Source organism: Podarcis pityusensis (genome assembly GCF_964106645.2).
Source record: "Podarcis pityusensis genome assembly, chromosome: 6".
Lineage (NCBI taxonomy): Eukaryota > Metazoa > Chordata > Lepidosauria > Squamata > Lacertidae > Podarcis > Podarcis pityusensis.
The window spans coordinates 73,616,447-73,640,242 of NC_138030.1; the positions used below are offsets into that span (position 1 = coordinate 73,616,447).

The following is a 23,796-nucleotide window of genomic DNA, read 5'->3' on the forward strand; positions in this document are numbered from 1 at the left end:
GCACTGAATGTCATCAAAGGGGCCAAGCAGACTGCTGGGGAGATCATTTCATCGATGAGAGCCACAACTAAAGTCCCTCTCCTTATTGCCACACCCAGCGTCCCTCAGAGGTGAGACCTGTGGAGGGCCTGAGGATCTAAGGGGTCCAGGTAGGTTCATGCTGGAGAGACATTCCAGAAGAGAGTGAGATCCTGAGTCATACATCATCTGTTAAAACCAGCACTTTGAATGGGTCTTGGAAGCATATAGGCAGCCAGTATAGTTGCAATTGGTGGTCTATAATCCGTTCACTTCAAAACTCAATAGGCAGCCTCATCTGCACTATGAAGCATTCAGACAGTTTTCACAGGCAGCCCCATGTAAAGTGCACTGCACTCCGATACTGATGCTACCCAGGCAAGCGTACCCCTGTCCAGATACAGTAATGGTTGGGCCACTAGGGGTCAGTACAAACTAGTCATGACAAGAATTTAAGTTGATCCTTTGAAGAAGTGAGGCAAAGTAGCATACCTAAATTGACTCAATGGGTTTCATGGCAATTCAGGTTTCCCATTGATGAACTGGCAAGGTCTACTGTGAAGCAGTTTAGACTTTGATCTGTTAATTATTTCACTACCAGATCGGGTAATGCAATTATATAGTGTATCAGGCCTTGTAAAAAGGAATAAGCAGATGTTATTAAGCAGGTATAAAATGGAAACCTGATGGTACAAATGGAACAGTTCAGTTTCTGTTAATTGATTCTCATGGGAAACTTGCAGATTCTGGCTTCACACAATTAACTCAAGGCAGTGTCAATTTACTCTTGGCAGAAAGCCAAGGTCTGCTTGACCTAGAAACTACTTACTCTGATTGGTTAACGACCAGCACTCAACTCTGTTATCTGGGAATGCTAGCACAGTTTGGTGTTAGGTGTGTTAGGAGAAGGAGTTAGAAGTGCTGTGTATGGTTATGAGAGAGAGAGAGAAAGAAAGGATTTATTTGCTTTGTTTTGTATGCAGAAACTCTGCTGGTTTTATTTTTCCTTTTAATAAATCCTGTAAATAGTTATTCTGAGTCTAGCTGACTAGTCATTACCGCCGCAACTAGCTTCCTCGCTGTGCAGGAAAACTCTGCTACGTTTGGGCTAAAGCCAATAGGGCTATGCCTGACACTTCAAAGTTCCATGAGGTTATGGGCATTGTGCTGCCAGCCTGAGTTGTGGTGGTGTCAGCATCAACGGTGTTGGTTCCAGTAGTTCCAGAAGTTGTTGTTCCTGTTGGTGCAGCAGATGGACACTGGCTGGTTCCTGACTGTTGTGAGCTGGTGACGCAGTGGACACAAGGACAACAGCTGCAGCGTGTGAGTGCTGGGTGCTGTGGTTCCTGTTTTCTCTCTCGGTGGTCGTGAGTAGCTGGTTCCGGGTTCCAGGGACATCGCTCTCAAGATGGCCTCACAACCAGTTCAGATGGCTTTTGAGCATCTGAATGACTCCAATTACTTGCTGTGGTCAGAACGCATGCAGGCAGTGCTGCAGAGGGATCATCTCTGGCAAGTGGTGAGTAAGTTTCCTGCAAAGCCTGATGATGAAGACCTCGATAAAGACCAAAGAGCAAGGGCCACAATTGTCTTGGGGCTGGAAGATTCCCAGTTGCCGTATGTGAGGGGAATCAAGACAGCTAGAGGTGTGTGGCAAGCACTTAAAGAACTCCATGTGCGTGAGACAGCGGTTTCCAAGCTGTTCATTCGCAAGGCATTGTACAAGGCAATGTTACAGCCTGGGGTTACAATGCAGGAACACCTACACAGTTTACAGTTAAAGTTTGCTGCGCTACAGGAAAGAGACTGTGCGTTAGACCAGCAGGAGAAGGTGGCTATTATTTTGAGTTCTCTCCCGGAAAGCTGGGATAATTTAGTTTTGTCTCTAGAAGGCATACAGGAGCGTGATTTATCAGTCAGTTACGTTACTGGGCGTTTGATTGAAGAATGGCAGAAGAGGCAAGAAAGGTCGTTGGCTGCAGAGACTTCTACAGGCGGGCGGTTTGGAAGGAGTTCTCATGCCGTGCCAGAGGTGAAGCAAAAGCAGCGTACTGGTGAGGAGTCAGCGTTTGCTGTTAGGCGTTGTTTCCGATGTGGGTCTTCAGCGCATCTAAAACGACAATGTCCGGAGTTGGTCAAGTCTCAGTTGCCGGTGCAGGAGCAGAGACGAGATCAGCAGCAGCAGCAGCGTAAAAAGAAATTCTTCAAACAAAAACAGTCGGCTCAGCTGGTGACCGCCGAGGTCAAGATTGCTGATGAGAAACAAGCTGTCTGGGTGGTCGATTCGGGAGCGTCTCGGCACATCGTAAATTCAGATGAATTGTTTGTTTCCAAGAACTCAGCACAGCGCAGCCAGGTGGCTCTAGCAGACGGAAGTACTTCCGAAGTGATTTCGGGGGGTGCAGTTTTTGTTCCTTGTCTTCGTGAATGCCTGCAAAATGTACTTTGTGTGCCTTCATTAAGGAGCAATCTGATGTCTGTAGATTGTTTGCTAAAAGCTGGGTTTAAAGTGTATTTTGAAGGAGACAGTTGCATTATTAAGAAGGCTGGTGAGATTTTAGGCACTGCTAAGTCAGAGGGAGGCTTGTTTTGGCTTAAAGCAGGATCTCAAGTTGCAGCAGTAGTCAGTAAATCTCAGCCTGCAGTGAATAACAAAGCTATACATGACAACTGTGTGCACTTATTGCATAGGAAAATGGGGCATGCTTGCTGGAAAAGTGTACTAAAAATGTCTGAATTGGCTGATGGGGGTAATTTAAAGAGTTGTAACAAGTACCTTGATTGTAATGTTTGTAAAAAGGTTAAAACACACAGAGTCTCTTACCCCAGAAGTGACAGAGTTAGTGAGTCACCGCTACAGCTGGTTCACATGGACGTAATTGGTCCATTTGCTGTAAGCAGGGGTGGAGCGCGTTTTTCACTAACAATTGTGGATGACGCCACGCGTTACTCTTGGGTTTTTCCCATGAAGAATAAGGGTGACGTGTTCACTAAGTTTAAAGGCTGGGTGGCATCTGTGGAAAGATTTCTGTCCATTAAACTCAGAAGGATTCAGACGGACAGAGGTGGCGAATTTATGTCAAATGCCTTTAGAGATTGGTTACAAAAGCGTGGCATTGGGCATAGAAAAACAAACGTTTTTTCCCCAGAGGAGAATGGCGTTGCAGAGCGAAAAAACAGATCTTTACAAGATATGATGTTTGCCATGCTTGATGATGCTGATTTGCCCATGTCTTATTGGGGGGAGAGCATGCTCACCGCGTGTTATCTCCAAAATAGGCTCTTTCATCAAACAATAGGTACAACTCCGTACTTTAAATTGTTTCAGAAAAAACCTAAAATTGACCATTTGCATGTGTTTGGATCAAAAGCCTGGGTATTAATTCCGAAACAAATGAGAAAGAAGGGAGATCCTAAGACCAAACAGTTAGTGTTTGTGGGTTACCAGGAGCTGGGAAAAGGTTTCCGCTTTGCTGAAGGGACAAATGGCATTGTGATCTCCAGGAATGCCAGTTTTTGTGAACATAGTGGCTGGGAGAGACTACATGCCAATACTGAGGTTTGGTTTGAACCTTCCCACGAGCTCCTTGACTCTGAAGGTAGACACAGAGAATCAGAGTCTGAGGGGGAGGAAAGTTCAGATAAGAGCTCTCAAGAAAGTGGAGTTAGCCAGAGACCAGTTGCTAAGCAACAAAAAAGAGGTCGTAGCTCTGAGGAGGAAAGTGGGTCAGAAGAAAAATTTTCTCCCAGAAGATCTAAAAGACAAAACAAAGGAGTGCCTCCGGTGCGTTTTTCTCCAGATACTGCAAATGTGTTTAGTGTAATTGCAGAACCCAAGAGTTTTCAGGAGGTGTTAAAGTTACCAAAAGAGGAGGCAGAGCTCTGGAAACAGGCAATGGAGGAAGAGATGTCCTCTCTGAATGAGCACAAGGTTTTTACACCAGTAGCAGCGCCTGAGGGGGCAAAGATTGTAGGCTGCAGGTGGGTGTACAAACTTAAACCTCTGGTGACAGGAAAGTACAAATACAAAGCTCGTTTAGTGGCTCAAGGATATTCTCAGAGGCCTGGAAAAGATTATGATGAAACTTTTTCCCCTACTGCTAAGGGGGACAGTGTAAGGCTGATTTTAACGCTTGGAGCAAAGAGAAAACTCCTGTTAAACCATTTTGATATCCAGACCGCATATTTACATGCATCAATATCAGAAGACCTGTATCTAGCCGAACCGCCTGGTTATGAGACAGGTTCCAATAGAGTGTTGAAATTAAACAAAGCTCTATATGGTCTCAAACAGGCTGCAAGATCTTGGAACAAGTGTTTCCATGAGGCCTTAGTGTCATTTGGTTTCAAGCAGAGTACAGCTGACAATTGTGTTTATGTACGTGGTACAGGCAGTGATCAAGAGTTTTGTCTGATTTATGTAGATGATGTATTGTATGCCTGTAAAACAGATAAACAAACTAAAAGGTTTGCCAAGCAATTGTCCAGTAAGTTCAAAGTGAAGGACTTAGGCCCGGTTAGGACATATCTAGGGTTGGAAGTGTGCTGGGCCCAAGATGGCAGCTGCCTAATTAGTCAGCAGAACAAAGTTAAACAGCTACTGACTACATACAGGATGCAGGATTGCAAAGGGGCAGCGGTGCCTATGGATCCAGGTTTCATAAAAACACTTCATATAGATGAGAGTCCTGAATTTGAACATCCTGATGTATATCACTCTGTAATTGGAAGTTTATTGTATCTAGCACAGTGGTCCAGACCTGATATTAGCTACGCAGTAGGCATATTAAGTAGATTGGTCTCAAAACCCACACTAAATGCCTGGAAAGGGGTAAAACAAGTTCTGAGGTACCTCAAACAGACAATTGGCTATATGTTACAATTAAATTCTTCTGAGGACGAAATGTTGAGTTGCTACTGTGATAGTGACTGGGGAAATTTGCCAGATAGAAAATCTGTCACAGGACTAGTCATAATGGTCGGTGGAGCTTTAATCAGCTGGCGGTCACGCAAGCAAGACGTTGTAAGTGTGTCATCAACGGAATCGGAGTACGCCGCATTGAGTGAATTGTGCAACGAGGTGATTTATTTCAAGCATTTGTTAGCAGATTTAAATGTAAATTGTGGAGAACCAGTACGAGTTTACATTGATAATCAAGCTTGTATAACCTTAAGTAAAACAGAGGGTTTCAAATCACGTTCCAAACATATCTCTGTAAAATACCAAAATGTACGTTGCTGTGTACAAGACAATATAATCACCTGTACTTATGTATCAAGTGAAGAAAATGTAGCAGATGTATTAACTAAACCATTGGCAAAGATAAAAAACAAGCAAATGTGCAAGGGTTTAGGTTTGCTGGAAAAATAATCTCCTACATAGGTGTTTTTTGATGTTAATTGTCCAGCAGAATCTGTGAGGGGGTGTTCAGTTTCTGTTAATTGATTCTCATGGGAAACTTGCAGATTCTGGCTTCACACAATTAACTCAAGGCAGTGTCAATTTACTCTTGGCAGAAAGCCAAGGTCTGCTTGACCTAGAAACTACTTACTCTGATTGGTTAACGACCAGCACTCAACTCTGTTATCTGGGAATGCTAGCACAGTTTGGTGTTAGGTGTGTTAGGAGAAGGAGTTAGAAGTGCTGTGTATGGTTATGAGAGAGAGAGAGAGAGAAAGAAAGGATTTATTTGCTTTGTTTTGTATGCAGAAACTCTGCTGGTTTTATTTTTCCTTTTAATAAATCCTGTAAATAGTTATTCTGAGTCTAGCTGACTAGTCATTACCGCCGCAACTAGCTTCCTCGCTGTGCAGGAAAACTCTGCTACGTTTGGGCTAAAGCCAATAGGGCTATGCCTGACACTTCAAAGTTCCATGAGTTTTGTCCATTCTATCTTCCCCATTTGGTTTCCTGTATTTGGAGGAACCAACTAGAACACATGGATCCATGAGTGCTTAGCTTTCATGCCCAAGAACCAGTTAACCTTTTGTCATTTCCATTATCTTATGAAGAACATGAATACTTTCAACAGAAAATTGAGGTCTTTTCCCTCCTACTCTATTAGAAGTTATTCCACACCACTGCCGGAATGGGGAAATAATTCCAGTTTATTGTAAACAATTCATATTCAAAATGAAGTCTCCTGGAGATGGTGATTTAACAGCAATCAAAATGAAATACAGTACAAACTGCATTGCTGACAAGTTCCATTATTCGAAAATTTCAAATATCTAGAAATATTTGGCTCAATATTTTTTCCCACTGAGCAATGACTTTAACAATATTGACATTCAGGTTTACCCAGCATGGATATGCCTAGTAAGATAAAAGATTTGTTTAGTGGTTGCAAATATTAAATGCTGCCTCTTAAATAACATCTGTTAATTTAAAAACAAAGTGGACATTGTGCAATAAATTTGTTAGTAAAAATATTTACACAAGGCAAAAATGCGCAAGATTCTAGAGCAAATTATTAACACTTTACACATTGTACAGGGAACAAAGATGGGTTTGCTTTGTTAAGTGCATGTTCATTATGTGGGGGGAAAAATATTTTAAGTTGTGTTGACAAAAGAGCATGTTAAATACAAGAAACCCAGATGAAGAGATACATTAACGTAAGAGACTTCATCATTTTCTCCCTCTTATAACAGAAATACCAATGAATCAAGTGAAGGGTGGAGAGAGTGAATTAGTGTCAAGTTGAATACGCTGAAGAGCTCTGTCAAAACAATGACAAATGTCATTTCAATAGGTAGAAGTGGATGATTGTTTGATGCAACATGTCAACAACAAGAAATTAAAGTAAAATAACAGCTATGTGTTCAAATTTTCCATATTTGTTCAGAACTGGGGACTGTGCCCCTAGCCCTAGAAGAGCATATAAAATAGAAAGTGAAAAGTACCACACAGGTCTGAAAACAGAACTGTGCTGGGTGGTCTAAACACACACCCTACCATTGTCTTGCTTCCCTTTGCTGTTTTGTGATGTGAGCAACATTACAACTCAGGACCATTAAATGCAATTTCCTTCCAGTTTGCCACAAGTTCTAGAAAAAGCTTCGATACTGCAAAATGTGTTCCAGAGTCTACTTCAAAATACCCAGATTTTCAAAGTAACATGGTAAGTTTGACCCACAAAGCCAGAGCAACTAACTTATACAACGTTTGGATGAATGGGTTTGCATTCAAGAATTTTGGCTTACTTGGTTCAGGAACACAGCTGGGTGAGATCAATATTAAGCGTATTTGTTTCTTCAATATCAATGCTTAACCATAGAAATTGACCGGACTTGGCTTATATTTCGACACATTTGGGAGTTGCTGAGCTGTAATGGAATTACTTCAGAATAAACATGTGACAGAATTTGGTTGCTGGATGCTTACATTTGGCCAGATTGGTTTTTAACGTTTTACCATCAGACAAACCACAGCTGGGTTATTAATTGCACTAAAGTTATGAGTTCGCCAACTCATGTATAAAATTCAGTTTTAGTGTCCCACAACTCTTTGCCTTCAGACTGTGTAATACCTTTTGTTACACATCCGCTTACATTAAGACCCATATGATTGCAATTTATCAGTTTAGTGTCATTAAATATTGCTACTACAAGATGTGTGGGTGCTTAAAATCAACTGCTACCATGGGAAAACACCTACTTTTAACTAGGAAGTTTCAACAACTTAGTAACATTCAATGTACGCATGAGGTAAATGTGTATACAAATGTATAAATGTAACAAAAAGTTCTGGTTTCAAAAACCTCCAGTTAAAACATGTTCAATTGTCACACTGAGTTTCTTTCTTAAAAATCACTAATGTGCAAATTCTGCCATGCTAAAATTAGTAAACAATCTCAAAAATATTATTTTCATTTATAAACAGTAGCTTGGATTCTACCATGTTAATTTCTAGTAGTGGTGGGTCTTGTGGCCAATGTTTGTAAAGTTACTTTCACTTTTCAAAAAGTCCTCAAAGGAAAAATTAAGCGCACTACAACCCATTTTGTAATTTGGGGGAGTGACAAGAGAAGAAGGGGTAGGGAGCAGCAAGAAAAAGAGTAACTTACAACACTGTTTAAGGGCTGCAGCCTTTTTGGGCTTGTGGGATTCTTCAGAACTCTGCTTCAAAAACCTCTCAGGATGCAAACAGCTAGCATCTCAGGTTGAAGGTTACTTTACAACCCTTTCTTTGACAAGCCACATTTTCACATACAGGGAGTATCTGAAGTGCCTAAGTACTTGAACGTGATTTGTATTCAGAAGTAGGACAGGTCATCTAGAATTGTACCATGTGAATTTTTTCCTCAACAGGCAAGTTTTGCTAAAAAAAAAAAGTATCTTGATTCTGCTCTTCTAAAATTATCTTAAAGGTGAATAAGGGCAAGAGGAGAATGTGTAACCTGTATTCTTTCCCTAATGGGAGTGTTATAGCCATATGGCTTCAGTATCTCTGCCAGGCAGATATTTAGAGAACATACATTTTCCAACTGGAAAAAAATCACTGTGGTGGCTGTGTTTGAAGGAGCATTGATGAGAGAAGAGGCTAAATAAAGATTTTTTTTCAACGTTGAAGCTGTGTTTGAAAAAAAGTAGTCAGCTCCTACAGCAGCAACAATGTTCTTCCGAGACAAAGAAACTAAGAATCATTTGTATGAGATATTTTCTTCCACAGTAGAGTTTTCAGGTTGTTGAGTATCAAGGAATGCTCCATCTCCATCTGGTTTGCTGAAACTTTCAGGGCAAGGCATGAGTACAGCTGTTTCTCTAACTCTTCATGTATTTCCAGAGGAGCCCCACGAAGCAGGTAATCTTTGAGCAAGTGGCACACCTTTGCCAAATTTGGCTGAATTATTTCTGTGGTACATTTCATTTTACTTTGGTCACATACAGTTCTGCAGTCCGATCCATACACACAATCCAGGTCAGACTCACAGTGACGATCTTTAATTAGTTCTTTCAGGTTCATTTCTGGCACTATTTTTCTCATGTCCACCATTTTTAAGTCATATTTATCATTGTAACCCAGGTTTTTGGCACTCGTGTCGCACATAAGGAAATTCCCATAAGGTCCATGGAAAATGTCTTCCACAAATTCTAGAAGCCCTATGGCTATTTTTGCCTTTCTAGGCCACGATGGAGTAAACCACTGATCTATGCTTCTTCTGAATCCAGAGGGAATGAAAAGTTCTATGATCCACGGAAGGCTTATTCCAAAAAGAGAGGTATATTCAACTTTTTCCATCACATATAGATCTCCACAAAAACCTAACAGTTTGGGAGTATGTTCTTTATCCTGGAGAATTACCATGAGCAGAAATTCATTCAGCTGGAGAAGCGCCCAAGCTGACTTTGCTTCTGGCAAGGAAACTCGACCATCTTTGTTCCCATCAGCAACAGACAAGATGAGATTAACCAGCTCAGGAAGATTCCCCTGCTCTCCTAGTTTTGCCTAAAAAGAAACAAAAGATAGATGATAAAATTATGTATTATTTTTTAAAAAAGTAACAACCTACATAATGCTGTAAATGTCGGTGCATATTTCTCATTCTCAGTTCCTGTTTCTAGTAATGTTAGGGAAGCTATTCTGGTTCAAAGGCATTTAGGAACAAAGTTTATTACCGAGCTGCACAGTGCTCTGTGCTAAGTAGTGCAGCCATTTTAGCATTATTGTATTGTTCTGTAATAAGTGAGGTGGTATTTTTACAGTCACAAAAGAATCTGAAAATCTCAGCTCTTATTTTCAGACAGAATTTTGTCCAGTTATCCATTTAAAAGAGAACTCCAAAACCTCTTTACAACGACCCACCAAATGGAAGTTTTACCACTTACTTTATAATATGTGGTGGCCTCTAGGTTTTCAAATATCCATCATGCGGTCTAGTCCTGAAGCAATACCTATATTAGGGGTGGTGAACCTCAGGCCCATGAGCCAATCTTGGCCAGTGAGGCTATTTCTCCCAAACCCCACTTACCTGTCCATCAGTTAGTGACATCAGCTGGTAGGCAGGGGGGTGTCACTTGTGCCGAGCACTGCTTCATGGGAAACATGATGGCAAAGCAGACCTCAGCAGCCAGCTGGATTGAAACTTATGCGCCATGGGGGCGTGGAGAATGTGTGTATGAACTTAACAGTGCTTAGTTTGTCTTCTGGTTGCTATTTTGTTAATGTTGCTAATGTTGTTCTATTGATTATATATGCTGTATAGATTTGTTGTGTGTTCAGCTTATTTTGTTACTTGTTGCTTTGTTAACAATGTTCCATAGACTGTAATTGTGTTACTGACGATTTGTTATTTACTCAATATGATTATGCTGTATTTGTGTGATGTTCCATTACGTTCTATCATGTTATTGCTATTTATTGTTTGCAAGCCTTGAGATTCATTTGGATGAAAAGAGGCATAGAAATATAATAAATCAAATCAAATCAAACCTTCGACTTATCAGCTGGCAAGCAGAGGGTTCAGCCTTGCTTGGTGCACTTTGCCAATGGATTCTATGCCGGGAAAGTCCTGGCAAAGCAAACCCCTCAGCCCACCTCCACAGGCCAACACCTTACATCACCAGGAACTGGACTGCTGGGCCAAAAAGGTTCCCAATCCCTGGCCTATGTAAAAATTGGGTGGTGGGTAGGGGATTAGGGACATCACCAGTACTTTGAGCTCACTAGCCACCACTGGAGGTAGGTGGTGAGAGTAAATACTCACTTTAAAGAGTCCATAGACCATCTCCTTGAATTTCTGAACTGTAGTTCCTCTAGTTGGTTTATCAAACAGAATAGTTTTCTTTCTCGGTTCTAGTTCAGTTCTGAGATCAATGTGAGCAACTTCTTCCATTTGGCATTTTATTACACCTTGTAGATTGCCCCAGGCTCCTAAATACATCTACACAACACAGGAGAGATAGAGATTTTGGAATTGACTAAATTTCCAGCTTAACTGATGAAACAACTTACATTAGCATGGTGCCTCTATTAATTGGACAGATTTAATGTTTATATACAAGTACTAACAAAAGTAGCACAGGCAGCAAGTGATTTCTTAGAAACGTTCCTGTTCTTTTCAGGCACAGAAGAGAATGCCATTGACAAGGTAGTGCCTACTGAGATGGGTGCATGAATCATAAAAAAGTACGGTACACTCATTTTCTTCTTCAGGACTAGTGATTTTAAAACAATAGAAATATGCCTATGAATAGTCACATAACACTAGATAAACTATTGTCTAAGATTTATTTAACTTAGTAACAGTCCTGCTAAGTATAATACTTTGGGGCTAACAGAAGGCAGATTCAGGGTAACTGCCTGTGTATCAGGGATGGGACTGTTAAAGTACAAGATACATAGTATTTAAAAGCTATCCAAAGCTTTTAGTAGTCTAGCAGTAAACTCATGTCATGTATAAGGATCTCTGTTTCTCAACTACGTACTTCATTTTGCACTGATTGCGATAGATATTCAAAATGAACTGCACTGGAATGCAAACACTATACCACCCAGATGGTTATTTAGTGATATACTAAACAAGCATATTTAGTGATATGCTCACTTTTTAAAGTGAGCACTATATTCTACCACTTTTATGGGGAGATACTTTTTGAAGGGCTGAAGTTCCTACATAGAAAATAATGAAAAGTGGGGTGTTTTGTAGTCTGTATCAAATAAATCCATCTACAGAAGTTTAAATATGCATTCTTTTAATCCAGCATTGAATTTGTTTTTTTAAAAATGATATTTATTAAAATTTCAGAAAAAAGAGTTACATAAAAACAAGAAAAGCAAAAACAAAAGACAGAAATAAAAATACAAGAAAAATACAAAATACAAAATACAGAATAAAAGAAGAAAAAAACTTTAAAAAAAATAGATCAATCTTTCCATGCCTTACATTCATATCCTTGTTTCCCTGACCTCCTCATACCTCCCTTTTTTGTATTCCAATTCAATTAGTTAATTCAGCAATTTCTTTCTCTCTTTATTTTCTCTTAATCCTTTAACTTAATATACTATAACTTTAAATTTCCACCTGTTATCAATCCATTTTTACATACACCTTTATAGCATTACTGCTTAAACCACCTAACTTCATTCTAACATCATTCTAACATTCATTAATTTTGCAATATTTCTGTAGATAGTCTTTAAATTTCTTCCAATCTTCTTCTACCAACTCTTCTCCCTGGTGTCGGATTCTGCCAGTCATTTCCGCCAATTCCATGTAGTCCATCACCTTCATCTGCCATTCTTCCAGAGTGGGTCCAGCATTGAATTTGAATCATTGTTTTAAAATTTTGCCATATTCATTTTCTTTCCATTAACTATGAGTGATGACAAGCTCAGACATTTATTGAATGTAAAGCAAATCCAAATGCCAAACCTTAGTTTGAAGCATTAGCCTTACAACATATTACTAAAGTATATTAAAAATAGATTATTCCATAAAAAGATCTAGACCTAGCTAAAGTTTAACTGTGACTAAGCAACAGAACTCATTTCATTGGGTGGTATTCAACTGTAGACTTACAGAAATTAATGGACCTAACTTAGTCATGTTCATTAATTTTAATGGGTCTAATCCAAGTAAATCTTAGCTGAATACCACCCACTGTTTCAATGATAATCACAAGTAGCTGGGTTGGGGTCATAATGTTCTCCACTGGCTGGCGATTCAGATTTCTTTTTTTTTGCAGTAGAACTGCATGACATTACAAACCATTCTAGCCAGACTCCTTTTAGACGGTAACCAAAGGCAAACAAAATGCTGTGGCACCCAAATCCTAACAGGTGCTCTTGTTCTGTGGTCCAGCCACCCTTAAACATGTCACACTAAGGGGTTTCTGGAAGGTGAGTGTGTGCCCTTTTCCTGTTTGTCAGGAGACATAACTTCCCAGTCACCACTCTCTCTAGTGCTATAAAATGTTAAAGGGTTAAGGCTACTATTGCCAAACCTGAGTACCCTCTTGTTATACAGTGAGGGGGCTTGGGGGAGTTCAGCATACTAAGCAAATATGTCTTTCCTGAAGCATTCTAGTGTAATATAGAACTAGTGTAAGCTAACAAGAGGACTTCCCAAAATCCTAGTCCTCTAGCCAGAATACCATAAGGTGCTCAAAATGGCCAGTCTCCCTACTCTTCAAATGACACCTTCGACATCCCATAAATCCTGCAAGTCACTGAACACACACAGGGTGGTTGTTGTTGTTTTAAAAAGTTTAATTTTCTTTGAAATTTACAAATGAATTAACTTCAATACACTGACGTAGTCTAAATATGCAGAAACTGTTATTTTTCAGGTGACATTATTTTCCTGCCAAATTTACCACCCAGGTTCAGTATTAGAAGAAATGATGCTGCCAGTATCCAGCGTTTTTAAATCATGAGGCAGTATATATAACATGAATATTTTTGAGTGCATTTCTTCTGTATTTGATTCAGAAGTCCTTTTGACAGTAATATACCGAAGTTGTCCAATTACCAGATTTATCACTGCTTAATGTTTTTATGAACTTGACAAAAATATAGAGCAGACATACCTGATTGTTGGGCTTGGTTGACAAACATTTTCCAAAATACAGAGTTTGTCTTGTACATAGGCTACTACATGCTGATCCATCAATAACTCCAGTCTTGTACTTATCACACTAGAAAAAATGGCAGAGAAGACCACTATATGAGTATCAATACATTTTCTACTTCCAATGATCGGGTATCCCGGGGACGCAACCACCCTGATTCACTTAGAAGGTTCCTTTGGTCTCAAGATTCCAGACATTTTATTTCTATTTTCATTGTCTAGTCTCTCTTTGCCCACCATCTGCTCCAACTGCCTTAACCATTTTCTTCCCTTCCAACAAAACAAAAGAAAGAACATTTTCACATCATTACTGAATGCTCTTCTAGAAGATGCAGTGATAGGAAGATTAGGCAAATTCATGGGAAGCAAGGCTATTGTTGGCTATGATGGTTATGTTCTGCCTCCCTTGTTAGAGGCAACATGATTCTGAATTCCAGTTGTAGGGTGCCAGAAGTACGGAAACTGTTGTCACATTGAAAAGCTTCCCATGGGCATCTGGTGGCCACTGTGACAAGAGGTCACTGAAGTAGATGAATCTTTGGCCTAATTCAGCAGGGCTCTTCCTATGTTCTTATATTAAACTGGGTTAATTATCTGAAGAAATATTGAGTGCACAGAATAAAAGTTATTGTTTGAGCCTATACCTCATTTTGATACACAGTAGTGCATAATAACAAATTGCTGAAAATTGTGCTATTTACTATGTCGTTGTTGTTTAGTCGTTTAGTCATTTAGTTGTTTAGTCGTGTCCGACTCTTCATGACCCCATGGACCAGAGCACACCAGGCTATTTACTATACGCAATAGCAAAAGATAACATTGGTTTATTTTATATATATTATAATAATTTTATATATATATATATATATATATATACTTAAAATATTTTTAAAACGTACTTACTATTATTTTCTTGCAATCATGCCCTCTACAAAGTTCTGTGTAAGATGAATACTGAACATAAATAATCCAGCTGCCAATAAATACCCCTAGCCAGGAGAAGAAGAGATACTTCATCCGCATGTAAGAGAAGCGAACCTTTAGGGTAGAGAGACAAACAAGAGGGGATGGGAGGGAAAGGTTTCAGTAATATTTTATGACATCTTGCATAACCTAATTTCACTGTGCTAAGTAATAGCTTTGGTAGTAAATAAAATGCAAATTAGCATTAGCTTCAATCCAAATAAAGTAGAGAATTTTATTTCACAGCATTGAAAGCAAACTCAATTACATTTATTTTCAGTTCTCTCCAGAAACCTCTGGGTGAACCATTGGGAGTTCAAGTTTTGTCCTCATATAACAGGCATAGGCAAACTCGGCCCTCCAGATGTTTTGGGACTACAACTCCCATCACCCCTAGCTAACAGAACCAGTGGTCAGGGATGATGGGAATTGTAGTCTCAAAACATCTGGAGGCCGAGTTTGCCTATGCCTGTCATATAGCCACCATGTGAAGTAGGTAGGGGTAACTGGAAGGAGAATTAGAAAGTAATAATTAATCACCACTTGTTAAAACTGGTCCAGAATAATCCAATATCTACTGTATTCAGATTGATATATACCAATAACACAGAATTGTAGAGGTAGTTCTTTTATCTTCACCTGAGTAGGGAAAGTATCTTATCATTTATATCTCACTTGTCAACACCAGCAATAGCAAGAAATGGCAGTTTCTGAACTTAAGAATTTAAGGATTTTACACACACACACACACACACACACACGTTTTCAATGGAAGTTTTACGTATTATCATGACCAGGATTAGGACTTGGGGGAATGAAGATTCAAATCCTCACTGAGCCATGATGCTCACTGAGTGACCTTGGGCCACAGGGTTGCTGTGTGGATAACACTGGAGAAGGGAAGAACCATGTGTACCACTTTAGCTCCTTGGTGGAAAAGTGGGCTATAACTGTTGTAGTAGTAGTAGTAGTAGTAATAATAATAATAATAATAATACTATCACAACAGTATTCGAAGTAGCCTGACACAGGAACTAGCCAGCTGGCACTACCAATGTTTTAGATGATCCAATATCTATGTCTATACATAAGTTTAGCTCTGGAATTCATGTCACAAGCCACTTTTGATTAAATACCACGTTTGAAAAGAATGCAAAGGGTGGCAGGTTAGCCTCCTCTGCAAAGTGCTTCAGTACCAATACTTCTTTACTCTCCCATTTTATTGGCTTGGGAAGCCAGCTACCAGATATGTCTCAGAGGTATTCACTCACCACTTACTATATAGTGCATATGCTATGCCTACTTTTTCAAACAAAAGGTATGCAATATTATTGCTCAAGTAACAAAACTATCAAAAGCCCCAATTCAGGAAGGTGTAGATCAGAGGCATGTGGAAGAAAACCTAATTGCCTTTTATCCTTAAAACATGATCCCTTCAAATCAAGTTTCAGGTCAGAGATGGGTCAGTAAAAGAAAACTCATTCTTTGCCTGCCTGTATTGTACCCAACCTGTGAACAAACAGACTTCAGTTTCCTTTATATGAAGAGACAAACAAAAAACACCATTATTCATATATAAAAGTTTGTTTGAAGTTAACAGGAGTCAAATTTGACTTTGCCTGGCAAACTAGTTGGAGTGTTTACTCCTCACTTCCACAGGCTTTTAATGCATTTCTCTCCCTGCCCCCCCCAGCAAGAAAGTGAGACTTGCTACACTACTCCCCCTTTTTAAAAACATTGGCAGACTTTGGTCCACAGAATGAATGTGGTATCTCCCTCTCTGTAAGATTCATCCATACGTTGCTTACTTATGCCGTCACTCTTTTTTGGCTCCTTTTAAAGGTTTACCACTTAGGTTTTTAAGTAGATGTTGAAGAGAGGAAAGAAACTACTCCATTTCACACTCCATCAAAATATTGTGAGAAAGAGTTGCTTTTTATTCCCAGACATCTGTTTCCTGCTTGGCAGGGGGTTGGACTCGATGGCCCTTGTGGTCTCTTCCAACTCTATGATTCTATGATTCTATCTAAGTCTAAGGCTGAAACAGGCATTTCATGTGAAATTATATAATGAACTACCCTCTCTCCCCATGTCAACTTCAAAAAGAAGCAAAATGGAGAGGGCTGCCCCACAATTCTCTGCTCAAACCACCCCACTACAACTTCAAATCATCCCACAAAACTGCCTCACCCACAGCATGTATGGAGTCTGATGGGGGCCGGGGAGGAAGAGTGGTTGTAAGGGTGAATTAGGAGTGGATGTGCAACAGGCAGGGGAAAGAGTTGAGCACCCATGCCTGCTGATTCTCTGTTTCCTTCTGTTCCTTCCAAAGGTGCCTTTAAAAAAAAAAGGATTTTCATGCAATTGTTTGTAATGCCGATGCTGTTCCTTGGAGACAACAATACAGGTGACGTGGCATTCCTTGACTAGACAGCAGATCCTGTCCTTTTTTGTTAACCCAGATGTGCTGTTGTAAGGATCTAGCATAGTCTTAGATTTACATTTATACAACTGGCTGAAATTTAACAGTATGCAGCATTGTGAAAGAAGGGAAATGAGAAGAGAGAAGTTACAAAACAGGAGAGCGGAAGTCTACTCACAACCCATGACATGGATGGCATTCACATACCCTCCAACATTTCTTCAGTGAAAATAGGGGCGTCCCATTCCATAATGATAATTTTACTATTTATACCCCACACATCTTACTGGGTTGCCCCAGCCACTCTGAGCGGCTTCCAGCATATATAATAATATAATAAAACAGTAACATTAAAAAAACCTTCCCTATACAGGATTGCCTTCAGATGGCTCAGGGGTCGGATAACTCCGTACCCTCCAACATTTCTCCAATAGAGACATGCTAAGGAAAAGTGGGACATTCTGGGATCAAATCAGAGACCGGGATGGCTTCTCTAAATCAGGGGCGTCCCTGGAAAATAGGGACACTTGGAGATTATCAATTCATATGTACAGACATTTTAAAAAGGAAGAATTTTCAGGAAGTTGATGGACCTGTTTTCTCTTATTGTATAGTCTAATTTTCGCTTATATTTGTGTGTCTTGGATTTGGTTTTGTACTAAATATGAGTTACTGAAATTGATATATTGGATATAAGTCTTAGTAGGCGCCAAACCTCCACAGACAATGAGGCCGAACACTTATGAGCAATCATAGAAAAGCTATCACCAGTGTTCCCTGGTTATTTTTATGGGGTCTAGGAGATAGTCAACTGGCCACTGCTGGAAAAAAAGTATGATGGATCAAGCCATTTTTATGTGCAAACCAGGGCTCACTGGCAAAACATGGAATTCAACAAGCTAAATATATTGTTTGCATCCTTCTTGTTTATTATTTATTTAAAATATTTCTTATCTACTTTTCATTGCCTTCACCTACAAAGATATCACAGGGAAGGTACTTCCTCCAGAAAATGAATTGGTCCAGCATCAGAAGAGGCTTTATGGTGAAAGGAAATTAACCCATAATAACCAGAACAGTAATCTCCAAACACCAGACTGTATTCCCTTTCCCCACAAAAGAAAGTTATGAAGGAAGTCAGATTAAAGACTCAACTGCTATCTATGGCATGCAAGAATGAGCAATAAAACTGCAGACTAAACTCAAGCCTATTAAGTGCATATCAACAAGAATTAGACAGAATGTTTATTTCTTAACATTAGAAAAACAGATACTGCTAAAGAAAACTCTCAGCATAGCATTTACTGTGTGTAAAAAGCCTACTGAAAACCACATTTATGGCACAATTAAAGTTATAGCCAATAGTATTACTAATACAGAGAATTTCACGTTTGCCAGTATCACAAGACTTCATTTATTTATATTCTACTTCCCAGTGTGCTTTGAAAGACTAACGGTTTAAAAGCTACAATGTCAAAGTTACCAGCCAATAAAATCCATTGAAATAAATTCAACTAATTAGCAGCAGATAGCATCAACAGCCAGTGAAACCCATCATAATTTAGAATAAACCCAAATTCTTATAAAGGTCTATTTTTACCAATGTCCTCAATATAGAAAGGCAGACTGACTGGGCAGGGGTTTCTTTAAGCAGGAAGCTGCTGCTAAAGAGGCTCTGACCTTATCATAGATGGGACACCCATAGCCAAGGCTCTTCACAGACAATCCTGATGACGCTTGTGTGGGGAGGGCATATGGTAGATTACAATAACTCAGAGGTAGAGCATCTCCTTCACATGTAGAAGGTTCCAGGTTTAATCCCTAGCATCTCCAGCTAAGGCTGGGAGGGAACCCTGCCTCAAATCTTGGAGAGTTCTTGCCAGTCAGTGTGTAGGCAATGCTGAGCTACATGGACCAACCATTCGACATGGTATAAGGTAGCTTCCTATATTTCTGCAGGTGACCAGAGTTCAAACAATGTCATTATTTTAAGAGTACAGAAAAAGCATCTTCAGACGCTCCAAGTAACTGGAAACTAGTACAGCTAGCCACCCGAAGTCACTTTCTGGCCACTGCATTCTGGACTCTAAATAACCTGACAAACTGCCCCACAAAAATGTTTTTTGATATGGTTGATGACTTCTTTTCTTACATTTCTACATTAATGTGAATATAACAGTTTTCTTTTCTTTTCAAATGATTCAAAGACTATACAGTGGTACCTCGGGTTACATACGCTTCAGGTTACAGACTCTGTTAACCCAGAAATAGTGCTTCAGGTTAAGAACTTTGCTCCAGGATGAGAACAGAAATTGTGCTCTGGTGGCACGGCAGCAGCAGGAGGCCCCATTAGCTAAAGTGGTGCTTCAGGTTAAGAACAGTTTCAGGTTAAGTACGGACCTCCGGAACGAATTAAGTACTTAACCCGAGGCACCACTGTACTATGTTAATTATAAAAACTTTAAAAAGACTATAATAAGTAATAGCTTTATAACTGTTTAAGTCAAATTCTTATTTTCTCTAGGATGTTGAAATGCCTTTCCTTTCCTTCACTTTCATATAATCTTTCTTGACACAAAGATCTAATGCACATTGTAATTAAATGTAACTAAGAGTACTGTGAAACTTTTCTGTTTGCTAATAAAAATTATGAAAAACAAAACAAATTAAAATATCCAGGAGGTGTCATGGAAACGAGCTGGCAAAATGCACTTCCACTAATGTGACCTTAAAATAATTAGATGTTCAATATAAAAACTTACACATCTACGAATACTAAAGAAAATGGCTTTGTTAAGTGATAAGAGGTTATTTACAGATATACAAGCCAACTCTGCATCAGTTCCCCACAAAGCTTTAACTAGTCATGCTAAGTCAAAGTAAAATAACAAGCATTTTGGGGGGGGAAACTGTGACATCAGAATAAAATTGTTTCAGAGCTAGCAAATGATTTTCTTTCCCTTATTGCCTTTCTCATTCCCACTAATCCTCTTGGAAATGAACCAAAAACCACAGAAAGAAAAAACGCAAATGACGACACCTAGCAAGGCATTTACAGAGTCAATATTCTGTTAAACAGTGTGAACTGCATGGTAATTAGTTATTCACCATGTGAGATGCATCTCAAACAGCACAATTTCTGGCAAAAGTTGAGCCTGGAAAGGTTCCAGAGCACATTGATACTAGAAACAGACCTAGTCAGAGATGATGATGAATAAGATGCAGTGCTTTGAGCTATTGTATTTTAATATTAATGGGCTACAAAAGAAGTTTAAAGCAGCCTTCTGCTGTTCCATATCTCCTTGCTTTAGTTCCCCAGATCCTTCATCTTCTGCCTTCCCTGTTGCATACAAGATTTGTCCTGCTGCCAGGAACTAGAAAAAGGTGCAGCCAGGGAGCTTCATAATCACCCCTTTCCCCCTCACTACCACAACCAGGGAAAACACAGCAGAGATTTCTGAATACAGCAAGTCTTGGCTTTCTCTCTGAAATAAGGGATAGCCAACAAGTCAAGTCCCATGGCATGGCTAAGGAACACACACAAAAATTCTGCTGTGGTTGCCAGGAGCAGCACAAGGAAGCAGATGGTGGCAGGAGACGGACATGCTTATTCAGTTGCCACTCACGGGGTTAGGGAAATTCTGCTTCCCAGACAAGCTGTAATTACAAGGCTAGTTTTAAGTAAAACATGGTCTGGTAAAATAAAAAAGTGTTTTATCACCTGCTTATCATGTTTGTTTTGCACCGAGCATGAACAGTAATTCTAAACTAACAGTTCTATCAAATTTCCGGCAATTAATATTGTAGTTTGGCCAAATAACCAAATCAAGTAATTGAAATATGTGGCTTCCTGTGGATTTCTAGCTTCAGTGTTTTTACAGAAGCCCATGAGATTTAAAATCCAGATTAAATGGGAATCTTAACCACATGCAGCCACAGTTAAACTCAGTGCCAGCACATCCCCTAATTACATTGAAGGCAGAAGACAGAAATTAAATGCCAAGAGAGAAGCCAGTACAGCAAGTACCCATTCTAGAGGCTACCTCCTAAGCTCTTAAACATTTTTAAGAGGGAGCCATCAGCCCTCCTACAAGGCTTACTAACCCATGAGAGTGGAGATCCCTATAACACTTAAAGCATGTAAGTCTTTTTTTTAAAAAACCCACAACAACTCCCTTCCTTCCTTCCTCTCTTTGTCAAGGCAATACAAGGGTATGGCAGCAAACTTCATCTACTATAAACAAAGTTCTAGAAGTGAAGATGTCAGATCTTCAACCGCAGGTAAACAAATCAGAAAACATTAGTGTTCTCCATATAATTTTGTTGTCATAAAAGATGTCAGTCGTTATTTCTATTAACCATGTTTTTAACATCCACACAAAGCATGATGTCTTTTGAAAACAACATTCCTAAGAGCAGCTCTGTGTAGTTTAAAAGTTGCTTTTCCTTCCTCAAAAAAAAAAAAAAAAAAAAAAAAGACTCCTTACTTTATTTTATACTCTGTTCCTTTTGGGGGGGGTTTCACTAAAGTTATAGAACTAAGTTAGAATATGTACTAAATTAGAATAAGATTAAGATGCTAACTGGATACATCAGAAATGTATGTATTATAGAAAGCAGCTTACAAATATGGCACCATATGCATTTGTCAATTATAAATCTCTAACAAGTGTTTGAATGTGGAAGCATATTCAAGTACTGGAACTGAACAATGATGCTGCAATGTGCTTCATTGAATCAGATAGCTTCTAGAATTACTTGTGGAGGAGGAAAACGATGGGGCTTGGAACTATTCCAAGGACACAAAGATTTGAGGACAAGCTAGAAGAAAGGGGCATGATGGAGATGCAATTGTGTTGGATTGTGTTGGGGAAAGGCTTACAATTTATGTTTGAAGAAGAGCAACCTCTGAAGCAGAAATGTAGGACAAAGGCACAACTGTAATATACCTATACTTTCACCACAATAAGAAACAAGGCAATTTCCTCTGCTTTACAAATGGGAAAATGCATGTGCTCAGTGATAAAATTATATTCTATGCTGCCTACACCATATGCAAATATACATGAACACACACTGAGTGAGAAGCATCTGATACAGAAACAAGATATAGTTCTTGCCCAGGGCAAAATATAGATCCCTGTTAATGCTGTTTATTTTTAGGACTGACTTACACACATACACAAAGATAAAATATTGAAGTATCTTGACCTTAGACAGAGAGTTACATTTGTCTGACCTTGCAAGCAGCCACATCACCCTGTTTAGCAGAATGTTTGCACAGCTCTCTCCCAATGTACCCTAACCAAAATTAGTTTAAATACTGGCTGAAATGTTTAATGATGTTGCCTTTGTTATCATAATCTTGATTTCTTTGTAAGCTACCTTGATTTTTTTTTTTTACTGAAGGGCAGAGTATACCCTTTAAATAAAAATAAAACAGAATACAGTTAACAGGCTTCCTAATCATTAACCCCTTCTGTGTTCCATGTTGCTACTAGATAGTTATTTGAAAACACAAGGCAAACTAAGGACAAAGACTATGCTGCTCTTCCTTGCTTTTGCCTCCCTAAAAGTCTGCACAACAAACAAAGAGCCCCAATTTTATCCAAAGTAGCTCTATTGTACTAATATAAGTTTTCAACCATGTACAAAAATGCAAAATAGCAAAAAAATACCAACAGATACAGATCACCAGTAAAACACCCGGTTCAATAAAGTATCACTGAAGTGCCTTCAAATGAGTAACTTCTGACTGCTTGGGATACATTCCTAATCAATGAAGTTGTTCAAGTTTCCAGCTTGGACAATGAAAAGCACCAGTCTTTCCAGGAAGCAATTCTTCCAACTTCTTGTGCTTCTTTTAAAAGACACCCCCCCCCCCCAAATGTACATAATTCTCTGCTTTACAACACAGAGAATTAAAATACATTTAAAAAATATATTTTAAAAATTGCAGATGAACCAACAAGATACCTGAAGTTCTATCCTCACTTCACCAGCCAAAGGAACAAACCAATCTCTTCTCAGTTTTTACCAGCTCAGTTTATACCAGCCTTTAGCTGCTTCCTTCAAGACACCTTCAAGACACCATCACGAACTTGGTGCCCTCCAGATATTTTAGAATATATCTCCTATCAATGGAGCCAGCACCATGCTGCCTGGGGTTGATAGGAATCATAGTCCAAAACACCCAGGGACCAACAGGTTGGCAAAGGAACAATATTTCATTTGTGCCATATAGGTTTTAATCAATATAAATACTAATTTTTAAAAAATCAAAGTGGAAGCAGACACCACACTGACCATGTTACAAAAATACCGATAAAACAAATATTTCACTTAAAACACTGGGGTAACTGTCTGCAGTGCCTAAGCAGAGAATTGTGCATAACATGTAGGAAACATTTTTTAAAAATAATAATACACAGCACATTGGATGAATTAAATCAAACACACAACTTCCGGGAATGACTGGTATTCTTCATTCAAGAGAATATGGTTAAGAACTTTAATTTCCTTGGAGGAAGTTATTATTCTTTGTAGGATACTTTGCTGCCTCCATTGCATCCTCAATTACAGTCTGGTCTAAAGGAGGTGACTGAACTGGTGTCAGCTCACTGTTACCTGTTTGCAAAGCATTTTGAGGATAAAACGGCTTGCATCCACCAGGCTCTTGACTCCAGTGTTATAGCAGATGAAACCAGAGAACTGTCTAGTATTGTTATATTGGATGAGTTTCCGTTAGCAAGGCTTGAGGCTGTGGACAAGGTGCTTGGCTCAGTTAATGTGATCATTTGCGCTCTGGACCCTTCCCCT

General features: G+C 39.3%; 1 protein-coding gene and 1 long non-coding RNA gene across 4 annotated transcripts in view; one reads left to right on the top strand and one right to left on the bottom strand.

Moving 5' to 3' along the window:
- On the top strand, window positions 1-6,838 carry LOC308478811. The gene is made up of 2 exons (XR_013987301.1): window positions 1-149; window positions 6,673-6,838. It is a non-coding gene; the product is annotated as an uncharacterized lncRNA (long non-coding RNA).
- DIPK1A (divergent protein kinase domain 1A) overlaps window positions 6,109-23,796 on the bottom strand; it is a 23,320-nt gene continuing 5,632 nt past the window's right edge. For all 3 annotated transcript variants that reach the window (XM_081008743.1, XM_081008742.1, XM_081008741.1), the window contains exons 2-5: window positions 14,496-14,630; window positions 13,552-13,659; window positions 10,728-10,904; window positions 6,109-9,469 (exon numbers count right to left, since the gene is read on the bottom strand). In XM_081008743.1, coding sequence (XP_080864869.1) covers window positions 8,657-9,469; window positions 10,728-10,904; window positions 13,552-13,659; window positions 14,496-14,615 — 1,218 coding nt within the window. In that variant the 5' untranslated portion in view covers window positions 14,616-14,630 and the 3' untranslated portion in view covers window positions 6,109-8,656. The remainder of the gene's footprint in view (window positions 9,470-10,727; window positions 10,905-13,551; window positions 13,660-14,495; window positions 14,631-23,796) is intronic.